At 36.8% G+C, this 27718-nt stretch overlaps 1 protein-coding gene across 1 annotated transcript in view; it reads left to right on the top strand.

Moving 5' to 3' along the window:
* Nucleotides 1-11061, top strand: part of LOC150076284 (major facilitator superfamily domain-containing protein 6-like) — a 57698-nt gene extending 46637 nt beyond the window's left edge. Inside the window, exons 2-7 of the mRNA XM_090387306.1 lie at nt 38-141; nt 1171-1334; nt 3063-3171; nt 3326-4759; nt 7357-7521; nt 10991-11061. Coding sequence (XP_090243432.1) covers nt 38-141; nt 1171-1334; nt 3063-3171; nt 3326-4759; nt 7357-7521; nt 10991-11061 — 2047 coding nt within the window. The remainder of the gene's footprint in view (nt 1-37; nt 142-1170; nt 1335-3062; nt 3172-3325; nt 4760-7356; nt 7522-10990) is intronic.
* Nucleotides 11062-27718: the final 16657 nt, after the last annotated feature.

Here is a 27718-nt window from a genome sequence, read left to right as displayed (position 1 = left end):
AATTATGTAAATGAATAATTTCTTATTATATTCTCAGCCATAATTATGAATCGATTAATTCAAGTACTCATCCAAAACTTTTTCTTATAGTACTTCGATTTCCTTATTTACAATCTGAGAAACCCAAGCGTTACTGGCTGAGTATGATCAGATTCAAAGTTCTTTGAAGAATAAGATCTTCGCAGACTCTTTTTAAAATAAAAGTTAGGCTCTGTTTTTTTCTCTTCCAAAGCGCAGTGCACAGTGGGCCTGCTTGGAGCTCGCTACTTTTTGTCACTGTTTTGAAAGACTTGCCAATAGCTATGTATTGAAGAGGGAGTCGGATGTTTTTATGCTTTCACATACTCAAGCTGTTGAAATCTTCAAGCCAACTCAATTTTTCTCTCATTGCAATGAACTGGAACTTGTTCATTGCAATGAAGAACCAGCATCAAAATAAAATATCTGAATATAATGCACATACAACTTAATTAGAATTTAACGACACCAATATACAACAGTGAAAAGTTTTAATTTTAAAGCTTTAAAGACCTCGATCAAGTCATCCTTAGATTCACAGTTCTGATATCATGTGGATTCAACAAGGGCAATGGCTCACGGACAAGAGGAATTTGTGATTAGAGTACACAAATGGACGAAACTATGGATCATTTTATTATCGCTTTAAGATCGTCCCTCTCTGCTCCAGACCACAACAACTCCTTGGGTCGCTTTTTGTTTACAATATCAAGACCTCTATTACTAATTATCCATAATTTCTTGAACAAATACTTTTCATAAGATTCCGCTTAAATTCTAACCATCAAATATTTCTCCTGCCTGCCTGTTTCCATTTACGTGCTCAACCTCTATTCCATTTCCTTCAGCTAAAAGATAAATACCACGCTGATTATACTCTTATATGTATAAGAAATTAATCTTCACTCTGTCTCATTAAACCTAATATCGTATAAATTTTAATGTCTTATACTCTTTAGTTCTCAACTTTATCACCATATGGTCTCGCACCCTGTTGGTGAGAAATATTTAAATTAATAAATAAAGAATTTAAGTCTCTTTTAAAAAACTATTGCCATAAAATTCTACGATGTGCAGCACCTTTGACCGTGGGCTGATAACGTATGTGACCATCCTAATCATTAAAAATGAATTTCTTGTTCCTTGTTACAGATTCCAACAGTTCTCGTCAACTACTTTTATCAGATGTAGCGAAACCAAGTTACACAGAGTCAGTGTGTAATTTGTTGTCTGCGGAAATCATGATTAAGGAAGATTGTGAAAATCAGAACGGGGAACCAGTTCAACAAAATAAAATCAAGGGAAAAAATGAAGCGGTAAGACATATTTGTTTTATGTTTTTTCTTTTCTATTTCTTTATTTCGTATTATCGGTATGCAAAAAGTGAATCACTGGCCTGCTCCACGTGCCAGAGATGGCAACCAACTAGTGGCAGTATATGTTTGATATCTAACATAGAGATCGTATGGGTTGCCAAAAAAAGCTGGCTGGGACCGCCTAGTTTAATAAATAAAAACAAAATTAGCCCAAAATAGTAATTACCATTGTAACTGAGCTCAAGCACCATGAGACAACCCTCGACTCGAAGTAACCGTTCCTCCGACACCTTAATTACCTTCCGACATAGGTCAGAAATTATACTGCACTGGTTGCACTAGTTAGCAGGAACGACAGGGGAGGCTTAACAAGCGATCTCTCAATCTCCTTTACAAAGCAGTCTTCACTCCAGTGGTAACGTATGCAGTCGGAATTTGGTTCCCCTGCGTAGTCATTAAATCTAATCAGAAAAAGTTGGACACCATACAAAGATGTATCCTGTTAACTTTTACAAATACCTGTTGTACTGTGAGTACTCTGTCCCTTCAGGTATTTGCAGACGTCCTTCCCCTGAACCTGGAGATCTCTCGCCAGGGACTTCTTTACTGTCTAGCTCCATCACAGTTCTAGCCAATGGCATCGAAGAAGAGATAAAATGGCTGGCGACATTTCTTCAATAAACCTGGAGAAACAGGTGGTCAGATCCACCCTAACGCTTTTTCACTAAACTTTTTAATTTATTTATAATATAAACCAAGTCTTCCTGAAAAGTCCAGTCTGGATTTCTCCTGGACTTCAAACTACTTATCTCATCACAAGACACGGCTTGATCAATCACAAGCTTGCATCTGTGGGCATTGTTCAAGATCCACACCTGCTGCTGCTGCTGCTGCGGGCAACGATTGAGACCACATAGTCTATGACTGCCCTAGTTATGAGGATCTCTGTGACCACCCCTCTTAACCATAACCCAGGATGTCCCAAGAGGATGGGAATACTGTTTTATCAATAACAAAGCTTTCTCAAGCTCGTTCAGGACCTCTTTGTGAGGAGGAGAACCTTGATCGCCCACCCACCAAATGGAAATAGCACTGACGCCTAAAAAAAGATACAACTACCACCTCCAACTTCCTCTTGGAGCCTACATACTGACAACATTACTAACGGATCTCAATCTACTGGACTGACACTACTGTTGGATTTGACCAGACCCAACTCACATGGACTATCCCTGAATTTGACTCACCCTGAAATTGACATCAACAAGCCTGCTCGTCGATTATGCTTATGCTAATCCAACCTTATGGTTGGGCAGAATTTCTTGGTTGTAAGACCTGATAACCCTGGTCTTGACACCAATCAGAGTGAGGTAGGGTGATAAAACGCAAACCCAACTTCCTGGTTGGGAAGGATCTGCTGACTCTTTCTCCGGACAGAGTGGATAAAATGGGGTCAACCACCGATTCTTGACATGATTAGTAATGGCAATAAATAATGTTTAGTTGTGCAATGATACATCATTATTAATGTGAATTGTACCTGTTTTGAACTTCGTAAATTTGTCCACTTTTATCCCTGAACTGCCGAAGCAAAAATTTCTATTTAAATTATACACTACCCCTTTGTTACCTGTAGGAAGTACCGAAGTTGATTTCTAGTCAAGGTTTATAACCCTCGCAAAGAAAACTTCCTCTTAATTCTTTGCTTTATTTTCATTTCATTTCCAGAACACGAAGAAGGAAACACCTAAAACTAACATTGAAAAACTCCGGAAATTCATGAAGATAAATAAACAGTTAATTCCTTTAAAAGTGGTGTTGTTCTGTTGGTTTGCAGGCAAGTATTCATTTATTTTTATTTTAAAGCTAGCATATATTTAGTGAAAATCCTGTAGATAATTATTTCTATAAAACAATTTCTAAAAAAATTATTTCTAGGAAATTCTGTAAATTATTCTGATTTTGGTGTTAATCCTTTAACTCTTTTTCAGCTCATCTCACCCTCGTGCCATTTGCCGTTGTTCATCTGAAGCAGAAAGGACTGAGTGTCTCCCAGACCTCCATCATATTAACATTTTTACCCATTCCTCAGATACTCGCTCCTCCCTTGTTTGGGATGATTGCCGATAAACTTGGACGATACAAACTAGTGTTGGTCTTCATCCTGAGTATGTGCCTGTTTTCATCATTAGGATTGCTTTTTATTCCATCCATATCACCTCCTGATTGCGAACAAGTGCCAATCAATATTTCGTGCAGCGGCCCGAAAAACACACAACTAAAAGAACAGAACTGCGTTAAGCAACCACCTGATGACAATATTACCCTTTTCCTTGATCAGTGCCAGGTGTCGTGTTCTGGTGACCACTCCAACTTCACTTGTCTCCAAAGTGAGGATCATGAGTGTGAAGAAATACATTCAGGCAACAACACTGATATTCAGAAGAACTTCACTTTCAATGTAGTCTATGGTAATACTTCTAATGGTGTTTGCACGTACACTGTCTTTCCGCTTTCTTGGAATAATATCAGTCTACTTAAAGACAGCTGCTTGTTTTTCGATCCAACCTGCACATTGAATTGCTTGGTTCCACTCGAAAACAGTCCAAGCGGAAAAATCTCAGAAGTACTGGAAGTTCGATGTATTTCCAACCGGATGAAAAATATTACAACCATAATAATGGCCTGCGCATTTTTTCTGATTTATATGACCTTTTCTCAAGTGTGCTTTCGCTTTACGGACTTCACGACATTGGTGATGTGCGAAAAGTATCATGGGGACTTTGGTCGTGAAAGGATATGGGCATCATTGGCTCCCGCAGTTTGGCCTCCTCTAGCAGGGTATTTAATCGATATTGCCAGCGAAAACAGCGGAGAAAGGGAATATTTCCCTGCGTTCTACATGTATTTTGGACTGGTGGCATTCACAGGCCTAATAGCCGTAATCCTAAAATTGGAGGTGTCCACCCCATCTACTCACATGTCAAGGAAAGCATTTCAACTTGCTAAGAATCCTGAAGTGATCCTTCTTTTTATAGGTTTGTTTTACTTGGGAGCAATCCGAGGATATACTGAAACATTTCTCAACTGGTTTCTTGTAGATCTGAATAGCCCCAGCTACATTCTTGGACTAAGGAATACAGTGTCTGGACTTTTTGGAGTTCCTTTTCTACTAGTTTTTAAATGGCTGAGGAAAACAATTGGCTCAGTCAACCTGATTATCATCGGTTTCTTTGGCTACAGCATTCGATGCATAGGCTATTCGTATATGTATAATCCCGTATGGGCCTTAGTGTATGAATTGTTGGATCCCATTTGCTACAACACCTATTGGTCAGCTGTTGTTCTTTACACTGCAAGCCTTGCTCCTGAAGGAATCCAAGCCACGATACAAACCGTTGTTGGAGCGCTTTATTTCGGCGTTGGTAAGTGTTTTGTTTTTATTAATAACCACTGTTTTCTACTTAACTTTCAATTATTTAAATATACAGAGAGTAACTTGCAGATTCTTGTGAGAATCTGCAAGTCTGTTAGAAAGTTTTCTACAGTCGGAGTCATATAGATATTTTTTAAATAATTTATTCACTAGTTTTAAGAGCCACATGTGGAAAAGGGATAGAGCGATCCAATGGGGTTGTCTATTAAAGGCTGAAGTTGAAAAAACACAAAAGAAAATCTTCGACATGTGATAAATAAGGGACTGGCTTCCCATAATCTCATCTTTTTTTCGTTAACTCCAGAAGCATACGCAGATTTAGGCTTTAAAAATGAGGAAATCATCCCAGATCCTTCGGGGACTAATGATCTCTTCGTCAACTAAAAATTTAAATACGAGCGGATCAGGTTAAGCCCGAACTCATATTCGTCACGGAGAATGAGCAGATAGATACCAAAAGACCCATGGAAAACATTTTTCCTCTCTCCCCCCTTTATTTAGCTTTGAACATGTCAATTTGATCCGAGGCACTATTCATACGATAACTGACCCCAGTGGAGGTAGATCTTTCTGCACCGAACTTCTTCCTCAATGGGATGTATGTGTGCCTTGGTTCTGATTCCTGTTATTAGATACAGTCAACAGGTGAAAAGCCTTCAGCAATTCTCTGTGATGCGGAATAAGTGAGGAGGAGTCAATGACCTCGCTATCATTACAGTTAATTTGGTGCCGCTGCAAGGCTGAAGTTTGTTAGTGCGACTAGTAATTTGCATCGCTCCAATGTGTAATTTGGAGTTGCAAAATCAGATATTTGAGTAGTATTTCTTAAAGGACAACTAATTACGTGCTCTCTTTTCTTTTAACCGTATATTTTTAAGTTCAAGTAATATTGTACCTTCGAATAAAATGTTCTTCGTTCAGGGCTGTTCCATATTTCCAGCCAATAGGAAAATTGAGCTTGCTAGTTTGATGGTAATAAGCCCTTGCGAGAAGAACAGTGGATGACAGCTCTCTTTAGTGGATTCCAAAGTAAAAATTTTGTTTTAATGTAAAATTTTTGGGCAAACAGCCGAATGATACTGGAATAAACAAAATCGATATTCTAGACTGACAAATTAGTATTCTAACTTCATGCTTTTTCCCCACGGTTAAATCAACCAGGCAGTTTCTCAAACTAGTTTTTGTATCGAGTTCTAAAAAGAATTCAAAAAACGCCGATGCTCTCTCATTTCAATTTCTCAACTCTCGATTTTTATTCTGGTTGGTTTCAGAATTTATGGATTATCTGATTGATAAAAAATACTCTTTTAAATTTTTTAAAGATTTTGAAAGGGATTTTTTAATAATCATAATCATAAACCATGTGTCATATCTCTGTTTCATATGTGACGCTGCTAATTTGTTATTTTTTCCCTTTTGTGAGATAAGATATAAGATAGTGTATTTCTTTCATAAATTGTGTATCATCAATGAAAAAAAATTAATAAGAAAGTTTCTCTGTATACTAAATATTTTAATCTGGCTCCATAAAGTTGAAGTAAACTTCACAAAAGAGCTAACTAAATAATCACAGAGATTAACTGCTCTTTAATGCGGGAACAATCACTCCTGAAACAAACTATCATAATGGTCTGATCTTCTAAACAAATAACCGATTTAACTTTTTGGAGGCCATCTCTTTGAAAGTAGTGCAATACCTGGGCATGGTTCTAAATATAAGTCTCTTCTACAATGAGAATGAAAGCCATTGCATTATCGTTGGTCGCAAAAACAGGACAATCCTGCAAGAATCTTATAAAGATTGGAATGCCACTTTTTTTGCACGGATTCTTCTTCTTCTTAAAGAAGAATTATTATTGATAGTAATGGTGGAAAATGACGCAAGGAAGCAAGCTTATACAGCATTAGCCAAAAGAAAACACTGCGCACCTCAACTATCCAACCCATCTAATAATAGATCTAATCATTCCTTAAATTTATCTGCCCACTTCCACAAAACCAGGTGATTGTTCCAACAGTTACTCTCTAGTTGAAAGCAAATTTTCGCACATTTATCCTGCAACCATCCTTCCTCAATTTGAGTCCATGATTTGTTGTGGAATTTCCCTACGAACTTTAAATATAAAGCACTTAAAAAGCACTACTCCTAAGAGAGAACTAAAGTAATTTGTTATTTATTTTAAGTAAATGCCGTTATCTCTTCAATTCATGACAGAGACACAAAGAGAGAGAGAGCATGCGACTTTATGGGCCACATCTTCAGGTGTGTTTCGTAGTAATCTGCGTGCCACGGCACTCCCAAAACACCCAGCCAAAGTGGCCCAACACGTTTTCAGGTCAGCGGTTGTGGTGGGCATATTTCAAAGACCACTGAGGGTATTCATTATATGTACGCCAACAGCGATCATAAAACTAAACAGAGATCATTGTGGAATCGGTTTGCAACTGTAAAATAAAACTAAAGTATATTGCAAAATTAATTATGTACGCAATTAATCAATTACTTCATATTTGGTTTATTTTTTGTCTTACCATAGTAACTTCTGCTGGTGAATTTAAAAATAACTGATTAATGATAATTAACAGGTAGAGGAATAGGAAGTCTTATTGGTGGATCGCTGATGAGTAAATTTGGAGCTCGAATTGCATTTAGGTCTTTGGGGATTGCCGGAGGAATAGGAGGATTTGTATATGCTGCTTTGTATTACTTCGTTTTGCCACTGACACGCATTAAAAGGGAAACGAATCAAGGTAAATTAGTATTTGTCTTTATCTCAAATTTTACCTCATAAATAACTCATTAAAAATATACGAGGTTAGATTTAATTAAATTTATTTTATTGTTTTTATTTATTAAATTAATTAATTAAATTTATCAATTCGCAATAACCCTTCTCAACATTTCATTTTGTTTAGTATGAGATCCAAACTCAGATAACCAGATCCAAACTCTGGCAACTGGTACGTTGATTATGGAACCTGTGTTTAAACATATTGTAAAAAAGACCCACTGTGGCCTAGCTAGTCAGTCTCGGAAGAGGGCTGTGTTTTGTTGAAATTTTTCTTGTTATATGAAAACATCAATGTGCAGCCTATTCCAAAAAAGTAGATAATCGCGTTTTCATGCAGTCTTCATCTGAGCTATTTCAACTCTTTCTAAAATAATAAAATAACCCATCGATTAGACAACCATTTCCTAAACGAATTTGGAGTTTTACGACCCAGTAGCGACTCCGTCGACGTGGATCTTCAATGGACCTTGCTCATATCAGCCATCTTCACAGTAATGATTTACTGTGATGTAGTAAATACATACAACACAATTTCCACCACGGCGATTAGCGAATACAAAACAGTGAATGATGAACACAGAAAATAAGATATATAATAATACAAAGACATGGAATAGCATTGATAATAACATTTCAAGTCTAGGAGTTCTAAGGCGTTACAGTTCCTAACTACTGGTTTCGTGGGAAGGCTGATGTGATCGTTGATTTCCACCTGAGGGACACTACCGAAAAACGACACCAATCTGATGTGCTTGAAGCATTAAGTTTATTTTCCACTGAAGCTGAATGAGTTGGAATCTTCGCGGATCTTGTGCATTTTAGAGCATTGATTAATTTGTATCCGTAAGTTTTTTCTTTATTACAGAGTTAGCATTAGCATTAATAGAGGCATATGATGCAAGAAAGCAAGCTTATATAGCATCAGCCAAAAAAAAGAAGAAACTTTCATTCCACCAATCCATTCACTCCAAATGTTTCTCTAGTTCTGCCTTGAACTTATTTAAGTTTTTGACCTCCACTACGACAGATGGAAGTTTGCTCCAACTATCAACCATCAGCTGGCTAAAAGCAAATTTCCCCAAATCTAGTCTACTATTGTCTTTCCTCAATTTGAATTTATGTTCCCTCAGGTTGGTAATCTGAACGAGAAGAAGAATCCCATCAGCATTGAGCATGCTCAAACCATTCAAGGCCTTATACATCACAATTAGATCATCTCGCAGGTGCCTAGTCTCCAGGCGCTGAAATTTGCAGAACTTAAGTCTTTCTTGGTAACAGCAACCCTTTCTTCCACTCACCAATCTCGTTCCAGCAGCTCTAAATCCTTCCTAAAATGAGGCCTCCAGACCCGTATGCAGTACTCAAGGAATGGCCTGACCATTGACTTAAACAAGGGACAATCACCTCCTTATCCCTGCTAGAAAAATTTCTGTATATCATTGACAACGCACCATGCGCTACTGTTGAAGTCTGTCTGCACTACTCAAAAAATAATAATAATAAATTTCTTTATTCATAGAAATGTAGGACACGATTCCCGCTACAGGCAACCAGAGGAATCTTACACTGCTCGATTACCCGCAGGTCCTTTTCATTTTCTACCACCCGGAGTATAGTGCCACACAGTTGTTACGTTATTCTGGGATTACTTCTACCCATATGCAGTACTTTATATTTGTCAATGTTATATTTCAATTGCCACTTCTCAGCCCACCTACTCAACTTTTCTAGATCATACTATCATTACGTTGAACGGTTGAAGGTGCCATCCACTCTGTTCGGAGATGCTAGCGTTTGGTTTAGAATGAGCCTACCTGATCAGTACAAGTCTCTTATGGTGGACCTCTGATGCAGGTGTTGATCTTAGACATGTCTGGGGATCCTCCAGGAGCAAGCATCCCATGTATTGGGAGATGATATCTGGCCGGTTAGAGTTTGGCCGAAATTAGACTCTTTTTCATAACTATGGACTTAATTCTTCTGATTTCGAGAGCTCTTGTACCATGTCTATTGTCATAATGACCGCGTGAGTGGACAACGCAACGCTAGTGTTTCAGTGTTAGTCTTGCTTCTTTCAGCTATTGGATCTGGTTTGCAGTTCATTGGGTTGGTTGCAGTGACAGTCTTGTTGGCAAGTTAACACAGTGGTGCGCAAAATTTAAGGACCAGTCAGGTTTTCACCTGTAGCTTCTCATGGGAATGGCCTGGATATGGGAAAAACATACCAAAGGAACCTCGTGAGGTACAGAAATGATGAAGGAAACAACACCGACACAACAACTGAAACAAAATGGTACAGAGGGACTTTATTCAAAAATGGCAACACAGCATTGCCTGCCATTACATAGATGCATCACCGCCAAAGATGGAACAAAGAGAAGAGGTGGTCCTCGGTAGGAAATATGGCCACCCCTAATGTCGATGCAGGCTTTGCACCGCCTGTCCATACTTAGAACAATGTTGTTGATACGTTCTTGCGGTAACATCGTCCATTCCTCTGTTAGCGCCATCTTCAGCTGGTGAACATTTTCTGGTGGGTGTGGACGTGCCGCTAGGCGTCTCCCCAGAGCGTTCCCTATGTGTTCGATGGGCTTTAGATCGATGGAACGGGCAGGCCAAACCATGCGAACAATGTCGTCACTTTCCAAAAGTATATCACAGCTGCAGTGCGATGTGGTTTGGCGTTATCATCCATAAACACGAACTCGGGGCCAATGGCACCTCGGAACAGACGCACATGGGGAAGGATTACCTCAGTACAGTAGCGTGCACCGGTTACAGTACCGCCTTCCAGTATCTGGAGTTGTGTACGTCCATCCAAGATAACGCCTCCCCAGACGAGAACACCTCGACCGCCATATCGATCCCTTTCAGTGATGTTTTCTGGGTGTGCCAACCTCTCGCCAGATTAGCCGATGTCCAGAATCGTTGCTGAGTCTGAATCTACTCTCATCAGTAAGAGTACCTTACGTAAAGATTTTGTGGTTGTAACCTTTAGAAATAGTGGTGGTCCTTAAGTTTTGCACACCAATGCATGTATCGCTATAGTTACTAATTCACTTTATCGATACAGAGGCCACACGTTTTACATTTATGTTTCTTTTTGTCTCACTATACACAATATAATATTTACATTCTAAATACAATATTTAAATTTATGTTCCGACATAAGCCTAAATTCTTTAAAATGTTTCTATTATTAAGTAGTTCAAGATGTCCGTTTTCTAAACTCCTAAGTGTTATTATTATTTAATTTCATCCTAATTCGGAAACTTATCCTTTTCGTTGAACTTTCCTTGTGTGTAAATTATTATTAAATCAGTGATTATGGGAAAAAACCCTTCTTTAGCTGTTTCATTAAAATTATAATTTTTTAAATACCTATGGTTTTAATTATAATAAACTTTTATTTATTAACCTTATTTCAGGTGAAGGAAAGACAGAGAAATCAGCAAAGGCGAAAAATGCGTTGGATGAACCAATAGAAACCAAAGGCTAAATAAGATATTTTTAAATAACGTAATATTTTTTAATTACAATTGATTGCAATCAGCTTCCTCTGAAATGTTGCAAATACCATGTATGTATTTGTGTAAATAGGAAAGGGTGCATTTAAAATCTTGTATATTTGTGGTACAAGGTGTTCCAGAAAAATGAGCCACATTTGGGTTCCCATGTGATGGAAAACTCACTATCGGAGCGTTGGGACTGTTTATATTTGCAAATCCAGTTGGGGATTCTGGTGTCTTCCAAAATGCACTATCAACAGGATCTACAGTGTACCAAATCGCTTACTTTTATGGAGATGAGACTACGTATATGAATATTCTGTTTAAGCTCGTCAAAACTTTTGAACACATTGCAATGTTAATATTAAGACGAGTTGGTTAAAACTTTGTTTCATCTAACCAGAAAATCTTCAGAACAAACCTCTTCCTTTGCCAACGATACAGTTGGAATCGCCTTTGGACCACGCTCCCTATGAGGAATTTACTGATTCCAGTAAGCCACACTAATTTGTCTATTGATCATGACCCTCTCTTGTAAGTTTCGAATACCATACCAAAAAGTTAACATTTTTCTGGAACAGTCTCTGTATATAACGTGTAAGTTCTATTTTGTATAATTAACAATTAAAAAATACAAAAACATCAACAATCTATTATACGTATTCACAAAAGCTTCTTTACTTGTGTAAACACTAGAAGGGAGGAATGGGATGAATCAAATTGGTCCACTCGATATGGACGGTTTGGCTGTTGATGAGCCTACTCAAGTTGCTGACATACTGAATGGGTATTTTGCATCTACATTCACTTATCATGAATCCTTTAGGAATGTGGAGGCCAGAAGTTTATCAAACTAACAGGGAGCTAAAGGATTTTGTAATAACTGAGAGGATAGTGGAAGAGAAATTGTTAAAGTTAAACATAAGAAAGGTGCCCAGAGTGGATAGGACCTATCCAGTTATATTAAAGGAAGCGGCAAAGGAACTAAGCAAACCCTTAGCCATAATTATGAGAGCATCATTGTATTCAGAGGAGGTCCCCGCGAACTGGAGTTGTGAGAATCTATCCCCAATTCACAAAGGAGGATCAAAATACTGTTGCACAGATTGGAGAAGTATGGTATTAAGGGCAAGTTGCTACAATTGATAAAAGTGACAACAAAAGGGCTTCAGGGAATACTTCGATGAGTGGACTCATCGATGGCACAACTGGAAGGATATCGAATCTCCTTCGATTATTCTAAGGCGATTATTTCAAAAGAGAGAGATCTAAGCGACGACAATTAAAGTAGATCGATTCCTCGAATTAAATTAAATTATCGACCTGTGTATAATCAGGGTAGAGTAGAAATATTGAGTATAAGTAGCTTAAAGTAATACACAAATATAGTCGAGATACAGACTCATTTAGAACAAAGGACAATTATTTGATTATTTATAAATTCAACAATTTATATTCACGGTTCCCTAACGTAATAATAAATGTTTCCTTAAATCAATTTAGTCTTATTTTACTTATTGTAAAAGTTTTTCAATAAAAGCCATTAGTATGGGTAAACAGAAGACTGGATTGCAGATGGTCTTTGAGCAGCATGTTGTAGATCATTAGAACAAACTACCTCCCAAGGTGTAGAGAGGCAAATTTTAAGGAGTAAGGAAGTTTGTTTCCTGCTTCTTCTTCTAGAAACGCAGCTGCAGAATAAACCTGCTTCCTTGTAGCATTTACCCATTGTAATACTATTAAAAAAGAGAAGAATATCAAATATAAATTAATCACAGAATAGTTATGAAACTTAAGTAAACAAGACTAGACATATATTATGAATAAATTAAGCAACTAACTTATCACACACTGCCGTTTTTGACAATCTAAATGGTGGAACAACGATATTGCCGATGGTATTCAACTCCACTCATGCTATCAATGGTAACTTCACCTCATGCGGTGTGTTACCATAACGTAGTAAATTCCATACCACGTAACGAAATAAACTGACAATGATAAATATAAAAAGAAGAAGTAACAAAATATTACTTTTTCCTTATTATGAAAGACTCCTTCAGAGGACCCCAAGACGAAACTTTTCTGGAGAGTTTCAGATCTGATGACTATAGCTATGTCGATGAAGCGCATTCAGGTCAGCTTCTTCGGTTGATGGTGACCTACTTATATTTACACTTTAAGAGGATCGATCCTGCTGTAACTGTTCAAGATAATTTGCTCAACTAGGAGGAGAACCAAGCGGAGGACTTCCTATAGTGGAGAAAAATTCTAGGGGCAGTTGAAAGTCATTCCTTAGCTGTTTCGCTCTCAGTCCGTTTACTTTTCACCCACATAATTCGTGGTACTGGGTGCTTGATGAGAAAGGATGGAATTTTACCATGAATGTGTCACAGAATAGCTGGTGATGACACTGACCCGCCAATAGAAATTTTTTCCATGTCTACTATAAGGTTTTGCAGTGTTTGTTTTGAACTGTTTCAGTCAAAAAGGCCATCAGGCCAAAGTTCGCTGACAAGTAACGCAGAGTTTTAAAGAGCCTCACTGCGCAAAAAAATGAGGTCAAAAATTGCACCATGAAACAGTCTAAAAGATTATTTCGATGAAAGAGGACTTGTAAGGCTTTTGAGACCTTCTGAAGATGTTCTGTGCGCATTCTTTGCTCCAAAGCATACGGTAATGAAATTTTTGAATGCAGATGGCAGAAACTCAAAGACAAGAAAGCTATACATTTAATTAACATACGTTTTGATCTGGTTGTGTTTTTATTTTATAAAAACAAACCAAGAAAAACGGCATTATTTATGATATGCTTTACAGGTATCCAGAACAATGTGCACAAGTTTTCGCTCGCAACATCTTGTTGAAAATTGTTGGGGGAGATGAATCATAATACCTCCATCACTAGAAAAGAAAAAACAAAGATGAGATTGCAATCTAATCATCAGAACCTTACTCTGCAAAGCAGGACATGATCTTTTTTCATGAAAGCTCCAAAGAGGAAAGATATTAGAACCTATAATACTTAGAATCTTAGTAAATAAATAAGAGGAGTCAACCTATATATAGTACGTGGAACCCTTCCGTACGATACCCTCCAGAAATTAAAACGGAAAAAAACGAAAAAATCGAAAACTTACCGGAACATTAAAGTAAAATATAAATAATTAAATAATTAATTTAACACAATTCAAAATCAATTAAAAACAATTAAAATTCAAATTAACGCAATTAAAAGAATCTAAAGAAAATAATCAAAACGATTTTCCTTCCTTATTTTCTTTAGATTCTTTTAATTGCGTTAATTTGAATTTTAATTGTTTTTAATTGATTTTGAATTGTGTTAAATTGATTATTTAATTATTTATATTTTACTTTAATGTTCCGGTAAGTTTTCGATTTTTTCGTTTTTTTCCGTTTTAATTTCTGGAGGGTATCGTACGGAAGGGTTCCACGTACTATATTGAGGTTGACTCCTCTTATTTATTTACTAATATTATTACCAACGTAGAACATATTGAGTTTCACAGCTCTGATTCATACTATATAAATACTTAGAATCGTACATAGATTGAAAGCTGAGAAGAGGCATGCATTGACCTGCTACCACACAGCACTAGAATTTTGTAGAAAACATTACATCACATTTTCCCATGCACGTTGAATTCTGTTACACGAATCTTGTTACATATTGATATAATGCTTTAGCGTTTGCAATCTGTGAAACGCCAGATGTCAGCTGAATTAATAAAACCTCACCTTGTACAGTACATATAAGAACATAAAGATATACACTACGGAATATGTTGGTTAGGTCATTTTAAAACACGATCAGAGAAACTCGACAAAACACACAGACACACACGCACACGTGGTTCTATTCTCCAAGACAGTTGTAGATAAAAATAAGCAATGATATATCAGGAAACTATTGGGGAAAAAATTAATTCTACAATTAGGGTTATGCTTGACAAGATGTGATTCTGCCACTGAATACTGAATTCTGTGATTCTGTCACTGAATACCAGTGGCAGAATCACAGAAAAACAAGAAAAGAACAAAGGAACATTCACTCCCACCAGTCCAAAAGCACGACTCCCTCCCCAAGGAGAGACACGCTCATTCACCAAAGAAAGAGTGCCACTTCCACAATAAATGAATTTAAAGAAAGACTGGAGAATGACTGCACTTGTGAACTCCAAAAGGATATTACTTCATTAAAAGGATTGTATCTTCGTACTACGGTAGTACAATAACACTTTCCAAGGATAACCCTCGTTGGAGCATTAATTTCTGTGGAATATATATATATATTTAGTGCCTTTTCTACTCCAGTCCACTCACCAATTCAGTCACCATCTAAAAACAAAACGTGTACCTGAAGAGAAACACTAAAGACGCGATAGCGCAAATTATATTTTAATTTAATTTTCCTAATCGTATTCATATATATTTTAATATATAAATGTTCCTATAAAACCCTTGGCTTCGTGGCCCTCACGCCACAATTTATGATCCCAAATCCAAATCAGAAAGCATGAAGTGGAAACACAAGGGATCTTCGACCACAAAAAAAAAGTTTCGAACCCAACCATCAGCTGAAATAATGCTGCCTTAATTTTCTGGGATGAAAAAGGATTGTTGTTAATTATTACCTTGCACCCAAAACCACAATAACTGGGGAATATTATGCCAATCTTATGCCGCAGTTAAAAGCCGTAATTAGGGAAAAAATAAGGAGAAAACTGGATCATCAGGTTTTGCTTCTCCATAACATTGCACTCGTACCACAAAACCCTCGTTGGGGAGGCTGAAATCCATAAATGTGAATTTGAACAATTAAACTACCCCTTGTACAGCTCATATTTGGCCCCAATTGAGTTTAATCTGTTTGGAATCTTCAATTCATCTTCTTAGAACTCATTTTAAAGATGATGAAGAGTTAAAAGCAGCTGTGGAAATCTAGTTTGATGCCCAACTTGAAGATTTTTTTATTTTTTAAGGATTAAACTCTTTCTCTTTGCAGACTAAATGCAATAAGTGTACTGAACTTCGGGGAGGATTCGTTGAAAAATAAAAAAAACATGGAATTTTGTACCTATATCTATTGTACTCTATTCTCCCAACTTTTTGACTGTCCCTCGCATCAGCAGTGCAGGATATTACCCCCAAAGAAATACGCCACGGAGTTCCTTGACAGAATTTGCAGCCAGCATTTCCGGCTTATGTTAACAAGAAGTACAATCACTCATTGTTCGACTCTTTAGAGCTATCACTGCTGCATGACTTTAAGATCTAATTTAGGCCAATCCACGGAACTTACTTATTTTATAATAAAACCTGTTTTTACTTGATTGATCTGACCGCACACGGTTCAAAAGAAAAGCCTGTTGATTAACAGAAAAAAAAACTTCATCTCCTTTAAGTTACTTTTCAAGACCATTACGGGTTTTCTTAAATGCTGTTGCGAAACAATCAGAATGCCAATGGTTCCCTCCAGTCACTATGTGCTAATCCCCATTTCCTCAAATAAATCACTTGAAAGCTTGTTTTAATTCATAAGAAAGTCTGTTGAGTAAGCTTCTGCTAGGGTATCAAGTGGATAATTCATAAAATGCCAAATATTTTTATTCTGGTCTTTGGGGGTAGTCATCATTGATTTGCTACCGACGTAATCTCATACACAGGGAAGGAAACACCTTAAAACAGTTGCTCATTTAATTTTGGTCCATGGTTTCTGGTGGTAGAGGTACACGTTATCAAGAACCATTTCGAAATGTTACCTTTTATATTCTAACATCGTACAGAATAAAGCTGTTATTACGTCGACGAGTTGTTCAGCTCCATAATTAGTGATTCTACAGAAGACGCTGAATCATTTTTACTGTCCCAGGTGTGCATTTCCTTATATAGTATAGAGTGAACATAGGCTTACTTCAAAGTAACTTCGACTTCTTTTACACAAGCACCTAAAGTACAATTAACTGTAGAAGAAAAACTAACAGAAAGCCTTGTCAAAAAAGTCGCCGAAGGCTTTAATCAAGTTAGAAAGTATCACAATGCGATGTCTTGGGACCGCACTATAGATAAACAACACTACACTTCTCTTAAGAGGAGTATAGGCTTTTCGAATCAAGACATTTTCCAAAAAGTGCGATAGACCCTGTTGGACAAAATGAAATTTTGCTACTTTGATTCATACCATTATCGAGCCAATCAATGTTCAATGGCATTTTTTGTTTTGTTCTTTTTTTGTCGCACGAAATCCTTGAAATCAGATAAATCGACCGCACATAAACCTACGAAACCGATAAATGAAACCTTGTGGCCTTATGTGATCATAACATAGCAAGGAACCACTCCACGGATTTTGTTGATGGAACTGTTTTTAACACTTACGTCATAACGTTTTTTTATCTAAAGTTACAAACTGAGAAGTTTAAATGAGCTGAAACAAATTGATGGTAACTTTTGCTTAACTTTCGACAGGCTTCTCCCCCCACACACGTATAAATGGAATGTTTATCTGTCCCACTTCCTGCCCGAGCTAGAGACATTTGGGGCAGTACTGAACACAGATGATAGAGGCATGATTTTTTCAACGAGGTTGAATAAAAATAGCTGTGGACTATTTTTTTCTTCTTTATTTACTTCCAAATTGTTGCTTTGCTTTTAAGAATGGAGGGACTCGCCTCCGTTTAGTAACATTGTGGGTAGAATACTTCGTAGGGCTTTGCGCTGGCTTTTTTAATAAGCCCCTCTCCCTTTAACTAAAAAGATTTTCGGGAGGAGGAGGAGGAGGAGAAGGAATATTTGTCATACCGATGCCACATGCCAAACATGAACCTCGCAGGCAGCACGGTGGTAACGATTGCTAACATCGGGAAAGGCCTCGGTTCGCAGTAACTTTAAAACAATCACATCAGTAATTCATTACGTCCTTAGTAACCTGACGTGTTAAAAAGTCTTTTCAAAAGAAAAAACAAAGCACCACCTCAGTGTCAACGTTATTGAAATGTGGAAAGTTCTCTTCCTACCCAGTCCCCCATAGTTGTCCTTGATTAGGTTACTATGTCTACCACTCCAAATACTGGTTTCTTAGTGAGTACACGGTTTTCTTCGAGGATACGAATAATGCGAAGAAAAGGTCAAATTATAATAATCTTCATTCGCTTTGCTTGAATTCAGTTCGGGCAGAACTTATTCATACAGGGATAACTACGTCGAATTAACCAATATCGCTCAGGAATCTAGGTCTTCTTTTAGCAAAAATACGATTTTCAACTTGTGCGCATGTGTGACTTTACTAACTGCGTATTACAAACCACAGTACTCGTATTTCTACACAAGGCACGAACATCATACTCTAGAAATGACAAAGAAAAAAGAAAATAAAAACTTCTGTTCACAAGCAAACGATTCAAATATGATTCCTCCCTTTCCTTTTCCAGGAAATGATTGCGTTCATCCTTTGACTTGGCAATATTCCACCATCTGAGAAGAGAACAAACGTCTAATGGTGTAAAATTTCTTAGATTTTTTCTTAACTTTTCACTTGTACCTCTGCAAATATTCTAACAATAAAGACACTTGATCTTTTCTTCGTAGCCAGTTTATCTCTTGTCTAAAAAAAGCACTTGCACCTGGATTCAGAGGAGGCTACTGCCTTTCTTCGAATGTTCGGTGTTTACCTCATTCTGTATAAGTTCTCGTGTTTCAAGTCCGATCTGAAATTTTAGTGTGGAGAGCACTGAAGTGCCCCATTTTGTTTTCCAGCTTAATCCACCAACCTTAAAATTGACATTATCTCTCGGAAGACTAGAAACTTCTATACATCATTTTCAATCCGCATCAATGTATACATAGGACAGCCTTTTCTTGGTGAAATATACTCTCAATCATGCCACCCCTTGCTTCATGAATAGCTTGTTATACCAACGCTACAAATAAATAAAGAAATTTAAAAATGAATTGTCCAATTCGGCTGCATTCCAAAGAAGGCAGTTTCAGTTAGTCTATGATGCCGCAGCTACATATGGGTGCAGGACTTGTTGGATTTTGAAAGGAGCATGATCGTGGATATGTAAAAGATTAGTAAATCTATAACAAGAAGAGATAATGTAAAACGGATGTTTCACTGGATCAGAGAAGAATATAACTTGTGGTTGATATTGGATAGAAGTAGATGACTACAATGACATCTTGCCCGACATCAAAGTCATCGATTCTCCTTGTGATTAACGATGCTCATGCTCCAGAGACATCGTGAAAGTGCGATCGATGAGTTGGTTACCCAAATCAATAACTTGTGCTACCTACTGCAGAATAAGGGCAGTACGTGTTGTTGTTTTATGGCGGGGGCAATAGTCTAATTGCAAGTTCTCCGCTATATCCACAATGGCATCTGCAAAGATGAAGGATCACACATTTAGGTAAATATTTTAGACCCTGAGATGAGTCAGAAAGCCTTGAAGTGTCCTCGTTAGTTAGTCAATGGATTTATGCATCGTGAACGTTAGCCAAACTGTATTTTGTGCGATTATTATTTTATTTACACCAATCTGAACTATATACTCCAAAAAACGTCAGAATTTGCGACAGAATAATATAATACATAATGTTTGTTTACAGAAGGAAGTTACATGTACTGTGTGGAAGTTAAAGACATTTGACAGGATCTTATGACAAAGCTAACGATGATACACGTAACGTGAACTTACATTTGGAAAATAAGCCAACAGTTACAAGCAGCAGAATATGAGCAACGATTGAGAATTATTTTCGTTTTTGTCTACACCTGAATCAGCTCCTATTTGAACTTGAGGCCTGGATTTGATGACCAGATGCACAGCTGGTGAAAGGCAAATACGAGCATAGAAGTCACGCTAGTTCTTAGCGGGAAAACTGTTTCCTATGCCAACTTCATGGTCACCTTAGGAGTGGGAAGCAGAAACAAACTGAGACGGACTTTGCACGGATGGACAGGCTCACAGGCTCTTGAGTCTCGTTGCTTAGGACAGGAGAAGCGAGTTCCATAAGTAAGAGAAGAATACAAAATAATGGTTATTGAAGCATTATTATACACGGCTACTCTCACTTAAAAGCTACAAAAAATTAACTATAAATTTATTTAGTTTTTGAAAGGATCATGGGCAAAAAAAAAATCCTAATCCTATTTATCATTTGTAAAATGTAATCAGTAGGATGATCTTCGATCTTTTCATAGATCATAGATCATTTTCTACAAATGTTAAATAGATATTAATGATGGATAAGAGTCCATTAATTGTGCAATGGTTTGTTTTTCCAGTATATTCAGGTATTTAGCTTGCATTTACAATATTTTAATTTTATTCTGTACGTGCTTTACGACAGTTTGTCGAAATTATCATTGGACGCACAGATCTTGATAAAAACTCGTTTTAATGCCGCAACCACAAGAGAAACTCGCTCTACCAGAACAGGTTCCAGGAGAACTTTACTGAGCGAATCATTATTGGAAGATAATTATCCTGCTTCAGATAGTATCACGCCACACAGAGAGTGCCATTAAAAAGAACATAATTTCAGTTCTTCCATAATGCAATTACAACTGTTTCTGATGTTTGGTGAGTCTTTCTTCATATCTTGTTGTTTTCGTAATGCGTGCTGATATTTAAACAGAAATATATTGTTCTTTAAACGTACAGCGTGATTTCCATAATTCAGAAATGTCAGCCATGATATTAAAATCATTTTAAAATTCAAAGAGTCCAATTCATTTTTTCAATGCACTCTTTTTGTGAAATCATATAATAATTATGAATTCGAAACAAGAATTCGAAAACAAGATTATTAGCTTTATGTAGTGCTCTGCTTTGCTTATGAGATTCGAGTATCAATTACGTAATTTACACCCTATCCGGTTGCTACGCGCTTTCCCCTTCAGTTTTGCTGTCTAGGAGATCGTGACCTAATTGAAAATAAAGGTATTAGGTTACTGAAGTTATGTATGCAAAGAGAAGGTGCTGTGGGCATTTCCCCTGGTAGATTATTCCACACACGTATTCGCAACTTGCCTTACCTTCGTAGACAGATGGTATTACAAGAATTTATTATTAACTGTTGTTAGAAAGGTAAAAAAAAAGGGAAAAAATAACTGCCGATTAACATAAAATAATTTCCCACGGATATTTTCCAAATGAATTTTTAAAACCTTCATTCTTCTCGTTACTGTTACTTTTAAAGTTTTTAAATAAGCTTTTAAATATCTTGTTGAATATTTATGCGAAATTAAAATTATAAGTTTAAATATGGAGATGTGGATGAAAAACTGCGACACTTGAGGAAGCTAAACATTTTATAAATCTTTAAAGGGAAGAAGCATTAACTAAAGTGAAAGACTAGATAGTGAAAATATGGACTTCAAACTTAGAAGGATTTCGGGTACAGTTTTTTTGCCCAAATTTAGTACTTTTGTAATTTTATTATTAATTGTCTCGAAGATTTTTTAGTAACTTTAATGTCCTTCTAAATGATAAAAGATATAGAATATGGTACAAATTTTAGGAATTTCAGAATTCCATATATTAAAAAATAAATTAGCGACACCTCATTCCAACTATAAAAGAGTCTTTAAATGAATATCAAAAGGTCAATTCTGCAAAAAAGAAGTTATTCAGGCATTTTTTTACAATTTCTCTTTAAACAATGATGGCCTAAATTTATTTAAATGCATATTTAAACTGTTAATCAAAATTTAATTGTTTTTCGATAAATTGTGAATTTTATTTACTTTGTCATTAATTATTCGCCAACTATTTAACGTATTTCCAAATTTTTAACTTGAAAAATAATTCCTTCTTTTAAATAGCCCGATAGACAACGATAAAAGTGAAAAAAAAGTAGTAAAGTCTATTCGAAAGACCGTTTTAAATGCGTCATTCAACATTGATGAAGAAATTTCTGGATTCTCGGTCAGAATGATAATTGGGAAATAAAAAACAACGGATTAACTTTTCTCTGGCCACTGAGATCCTTCCTCTACACTAGTGGATTTTCAGTTTTGATAGGGTTGCTAATTATCAGTCGCAATAAAAAAGATACACGCAAATAATACGAAACCTTTTTATAATTTGTTTATAATTATAACTTGTCTAAAATTATTAATTTTTCATCTAGTGATGAAATAGATTGATTAATATCGAATGTTAATTCTTAAAACTGCCCTCTCTACCGTGCTGTTAAAATTCGACGGTGTATTCGAACTTCGAGGAATCCGTTGAAAAATATTATTCAGCGCAAAGAGAAAGACTACCAAAGAAAATGCGAACTTCAGAGTTTTGGGAAGTTGCCTTTTCCATTACTAAATATAACTAATGAACAAAATAATGCATAAAATGTGCATTTTTATTTCTTTGATTATGGTCTGCACCTTACTGATTACAGCTGCTCCATCGTATGGTTGTGCAATGAATTTTTCAAGATGTTCAGTTCTAAAATAGGGACGTGATAATCCCATTATATAAGTTCAGTTCTAGAGATAGGGACGTGATAATCCCATTATATAAGGCCTATGTTAGACCACACTTGGAATACTGTGTTCAAGTATGGAGACCGCACCTAAAGAAAGACATCGAGCTTCTTGAAAGGGTGCAAAGAAGGGTAACTCGCCTGGTGAGATCGGCAAAAGGGCGTCCTTATGAAGAAAGACTTCGAATATGTGGGTTGCAGAGTTTGGAAACTAGATACCTTAGAGGAGATTTAATTGAGGTGTTTAAGGCTCTGAGAGGCATCAGTAAAATGAATGAGGACAAAATTTTCAAGATTATAAATGATGCTAGAACTAGGGGACATAAATTCAAGTTACGGGGGGGGGGAAATGTTTAGATTGGACTGCAGGAAGTTTTATTTTAGCCAGCGAGTTATAAATTACTGGAATAAGTTGCCTTCATGGGTGGTAGAGGCCGACAGTTTGGGGAAATTCAAAGGTCATCTGGATAGTACTTTCGGGTAAGGGAAGCGCATAGGATGATAAGATTAATTTCCTTTTTATTTATTTTTTATTTCATTTTATTATTTTTATTTATTTATTAATTATTATTATTTATTTATTTATTTAATTTTTGTTTTTATCATTGTTTTGTTCGGATTTTTTTTTTTTTTTGGCTGGTGCAGCATAAGCCATAGGCTTTCTTGCACCATACGGCCGTTACTAATACTAATACTAAAATACGCTCTGATAATATAATTAATAAAATACATTACGTGGGAAGTTTCGAAGATTTTAAATGAGATGTATAACCCAAGTTATACATCTCCTCCATAGAACTCGTTAGTCCTCTATAGAACCCTTCTCTTCGGGAAGCAGAAGATTGATAGTTTTCTTTAGTAAAACATCATAAAGCGTGGTCAGTTCCAAATGCGCAAAGGTACATGCAAAAAATGCATTTTCTTCCATCTACTCAACAGAATTCATATTCCATGGCGCGGCTGGAACTCCACACTGCGTGCTGTTTTACTAAGAACCACAAGTTTCCATTTGGCCCGAAAAAGAGAACTGGAAAAGAACTTTATAAAATTTCAGGGTATTGAGAGCAAGGGTTTTGTAGTATATTTTAATAAAACTAAAAATTCTGTTACCAACACGTGGCTTAATTGTCTCCTCATTTTGTGCTTTTTGGATTGAAGAAATCAGCAAACTTTTCGTGTATTTTTCCTTCCTTTTCTCAGCAGAAAACAATAGCGACGTGTTTTATTATCAGCACATCTGTCATCATCAAATATAATAGCATATGCTAACAAGGAATTTCGTCACGGCAGACTTCTAATATGTAATTTAATAATTCAAATTGAATTGTTTTTAGAGGTTTCCCTAAAAAAATTTGGAGTCTTCGGATGAGTACTCACGTTTTCATCAAGCTTGCCAGCAAATTCTAATAATACACAGAAAACACCAGGTTTCTCTGAATTTGTTGTTTCATCGTGGTTGCGTAAGAGTAGTTCATGCATTCCACAAAACTAGATAATCATTTATTTTCAAGGATATTTTCCTGATTCCTGGGAAAACTTAATCGGAATTTTTTTTTTCCGATTAAGTGTATGAAGTCAATTGTTTTGGTGTTGGTCCATGTACAATCATAGGTGAAATCAAAGCGCATTATGGGAAGGACTATCGTGGTGTTAACATAAAAACATTACTCCAAAAGCGCCAAACGTTTTCTCAACCAAAAGACAATTTAAGATTAAGAATTTTATAACTGCAGGTTTACTAGCAATGACTTAAAGATAAGCTACGATCCTCACTTTAAAAAATCGTTTTAAATAAGAAATATCACGTAGTCTAAGTCATCGTATATAGTTTAAAGTATTAAATTAAAATTGAGCAAAAATTTAAAGAAATATATCAGATGTAGACGAAATTCAACTTAAATAAATAAAATATATTTTACATTAATAAATTTAAGCACGATTTTAAACTTTTATTAAAAATAACTGAGTGAAAGAGTAAACAGCATAAAATTTCGAATTCACCTTGCGACATTTTTCGTCGCTGTCAAACACAGCTGGTTAATCTATTTCTGATGTAGGTGTTTATTGGCAGTAATCCAGCTATGCAACTCGTGCCTACCCTGCAACATCCTTCCCTCTCGTGTTACCCATCCCTCACACAAATATCCTCCTCCGCTCCCTGCTTTGTTCGGTAGTTATTTTTGCTCCGCATAACAGTTCTGTTTCGAAGAAAAGGTGATGGATGTTCGCGTCCTCGAATACTTCAAATGCCTTTTATTGTACACGACGCCTTAATAATTCAATGAGTTAGCAGTTGTTGGTCTACTCCAGGACATGGACACTTACAATCTCACACGGTATACATTCTGTTGAAGTGAGTCATTTATCTGAAATAAAAGAGGGCGAAATATCAAGAGAAGAGCAGACACGCTACAAACAGAACAAAATCATATATGTAGAGAGAGAGAGAATAAATAAATAATGACAGAAACTATATATATGTCTGATTCGCTCATGTGTAATATGCCCATAAATTGCATGTGTTCCCTGATCGATTTGCCTATTTTGCTGGATGAAAACCCGGTTTTCGAAAGTCCATAAAATTTCCTAGCGTTATTGACGGGATTCGAACCCGGTCTAATTATAATCACTGGCGTGTAGAACCACTTCTACTATGGCTTTGCAGGTATTATTGAGAAAATTACCCCTACACTATGAAATACAATACAGATATATGATGTATCACCTGAAGAAATCGATACCTGTCACTTTGGATGATGTGCAACTCGACCTTGATGCTTCTTTAACATTTGAGAAAAGAAGGCTTCGTTCCATTTATGTAGATTAATGGCAAAGAGACTGGTCAGCTTCGAAACTTGGCGCCATGACCAGAGAGTTTTTACCATCGGTGAAGGAGTTCAGGAAGAGAGAATCTTTGTGGTTTGCACCTGGCTTGCATGGTACATTTTTATTCTCCGACCACGGGAGTATTAATAGCAAATTATTCGAATTAGGATCGTCTCCTACCCCGCTTTGTCTCTGTGGACAGGAAGAGAATGTTAACCACATTATTTTCGATTGTCAATATTATCAAGACTACAGACAGGGGCGAATTGCAGCTTGTTTCAGATACATTCACAATGAGAAATAAACCTGCGCTTATCCGATCTCAAGCGGCATTTATAGCACTGAACACCTTTGCGTCACGTGCTTTTAAAAGAAGAGAGGAGATTAGACTCGCTAATTTGGGATAATTTTATCAGAAGTTGATGATGATTGGACACTCATTGTAATCAAATATACCCTGCTGGACATTGAACCTGTTCCTGTATCTAGTGTGTCTAAATTCTTGGTGTTCTTCTGAAGACGTGGAACCTGTTTATAGCGTGATTGGGGTAAAAAAAAATTAAGTGCTTGGAGCAATGTCTACAAGAAATTAGACATAATTATATTTCAAAAAATCTTGCTGATCCTAGCTTCTAGGATGGGATCCTCCATGGGATTATTTCATGCATGAGATTATTTCATAGCATGAGAAGTCAGTCCACTTCCCCACCTCTATCTCCTTTAGTCTTGCTTTATTTCTTCTACCTTCTAACTATTGGAGGGTTCCTCTGTTTGATCCTCCTCTCTTCTATTCTTTCCTACCTCTCCAGCTCCCAAACTCCTCCTTCTATAGCCTTTTCATTTCATCCTAATTTAGGCTCTCTCGGGTCTTTTGCCCTGGGTTAGTCCAGCAAGCGATAGTAGATCCTGGCCGCCTCCACGTGGCGGGGATGGGGTTGGGACGTTGTGATCAGGTGTTGCTACTTCCTATCTGCTAAGAGCCAGGTACCGGCCGAAAACATAACATAACATAACACACCATATCACTACACTTACACATCCAACACACTACATAAAAATGGCCGGTTTGGGCGTAAGCTTCTACACAAGATGTACGACGGCGGCTGATGGGGAAAACCCTGAGATCCGCCTCAACAACACATGAATATCCCCCTGAAAATATCCCCCTGTACTATACACGCAGACTCAGTCCATGGTGTACAGCTACTCTCTCTCTCTCTCTCTCTCTCTCTCTCTCTCTCTCTCTCTCTCTCTCTCTCTCTCTCTCTCTCTTTGACGCTCATATGGCAGAACCTAAATTTCAATCCTTTTGAAGATCGAAGAGATATTGGTGTAGAGCTCCACGGGTTTTTTTTCCTCTCTTGGTTTTTATTCCTATAAATAGCGCAATACACGTAAGGAAGGCGGACCTATGGGCTTAGGACTAATTGACAAACTTGCTGTACTTTGTTGAAGTTCTGTTATGAGACTAACATTCTATATATGCTGGCAGAAAATTAAATTAATGGTAACATAACTACTAGGAGCAGTAGTAGCAAGAAGATAAATCAATTAATAAAGTGAAATTCAGTCTAAATGGTTTACATTTTGATTTCGGTCCTTCTGAATAAGTTGAAGTTCATCAGTAAACTGAACTGCGTCGGGTGTTTTTATATTATAATGTGTTACTTCTCCGATCAATCTACTAATTCAACATTCATCTTCTACATCCGAATGACCACATCTGAGAAGCTCACACCATCGGTATACATTTTTATAGATAAAACAGCTGTCCCGCACATTCTATTGTAAATTTTGCTTTTGCCAAACTTCTTTAGACAGGAAAAATCGACGCTTCAACAGCGGCCAACTGAAATGACGCGACCACTTTGAAAAAGTGATTATAAGCTCCATTACTGCCATTTATAAACTTATGCAAAGATTCTAATAGGTATATAATGTGCGCTCGTCTGTGAGAAATGCAAATTCATTCTATTTATTCGTTATCACTGTCTAAATACATGTACAGGTTGCGAACTATATATGTGTGTTTATAAATGTTTATACGTACAGAAAAATAAATGCGCAAGCTGAAAGCAAGCAAGAAAGAAGAGGATCTAAGTGAAAAAAGCATCCTGTTGTAGAAACAGCCAAAATCCATACGCGAAGGACCAAGCTGATGCAATCGGGAACGAACTCTGCGGTTTCGTAATTGACAAGCGGCCAGTTGAGCTGGCAAGAAACACCGTTAAACACGTGGTACGCCAAAAATACGTGACATCCTGCTAATTTTAGCAGGACCGCTTCTCTACAGTGGCAGCGTTCAGTAAC

This window comes from Mastigoproctus giganteus, chromosome 13, assembly GCF_048544385.1.
Source record: "Mastigoproctus giganteus isolate SK-2022 chromosome 13, ASM4854438v1, whole genome shotgun sequence".
In the NCBI taxonomy this organism is placed as follows: Eukaryota; Metazoa; Arthropoda; class Arachnida; order Uropygi; family Thelyphonidae; genus Mastigoproctus; species Mastigoproctus giganteus.
The sequence above is the reverse complement of the archived record's forward strand: the minus strand, read 5'-3'. Positions and strand labels throughout refer to the sequence as shown.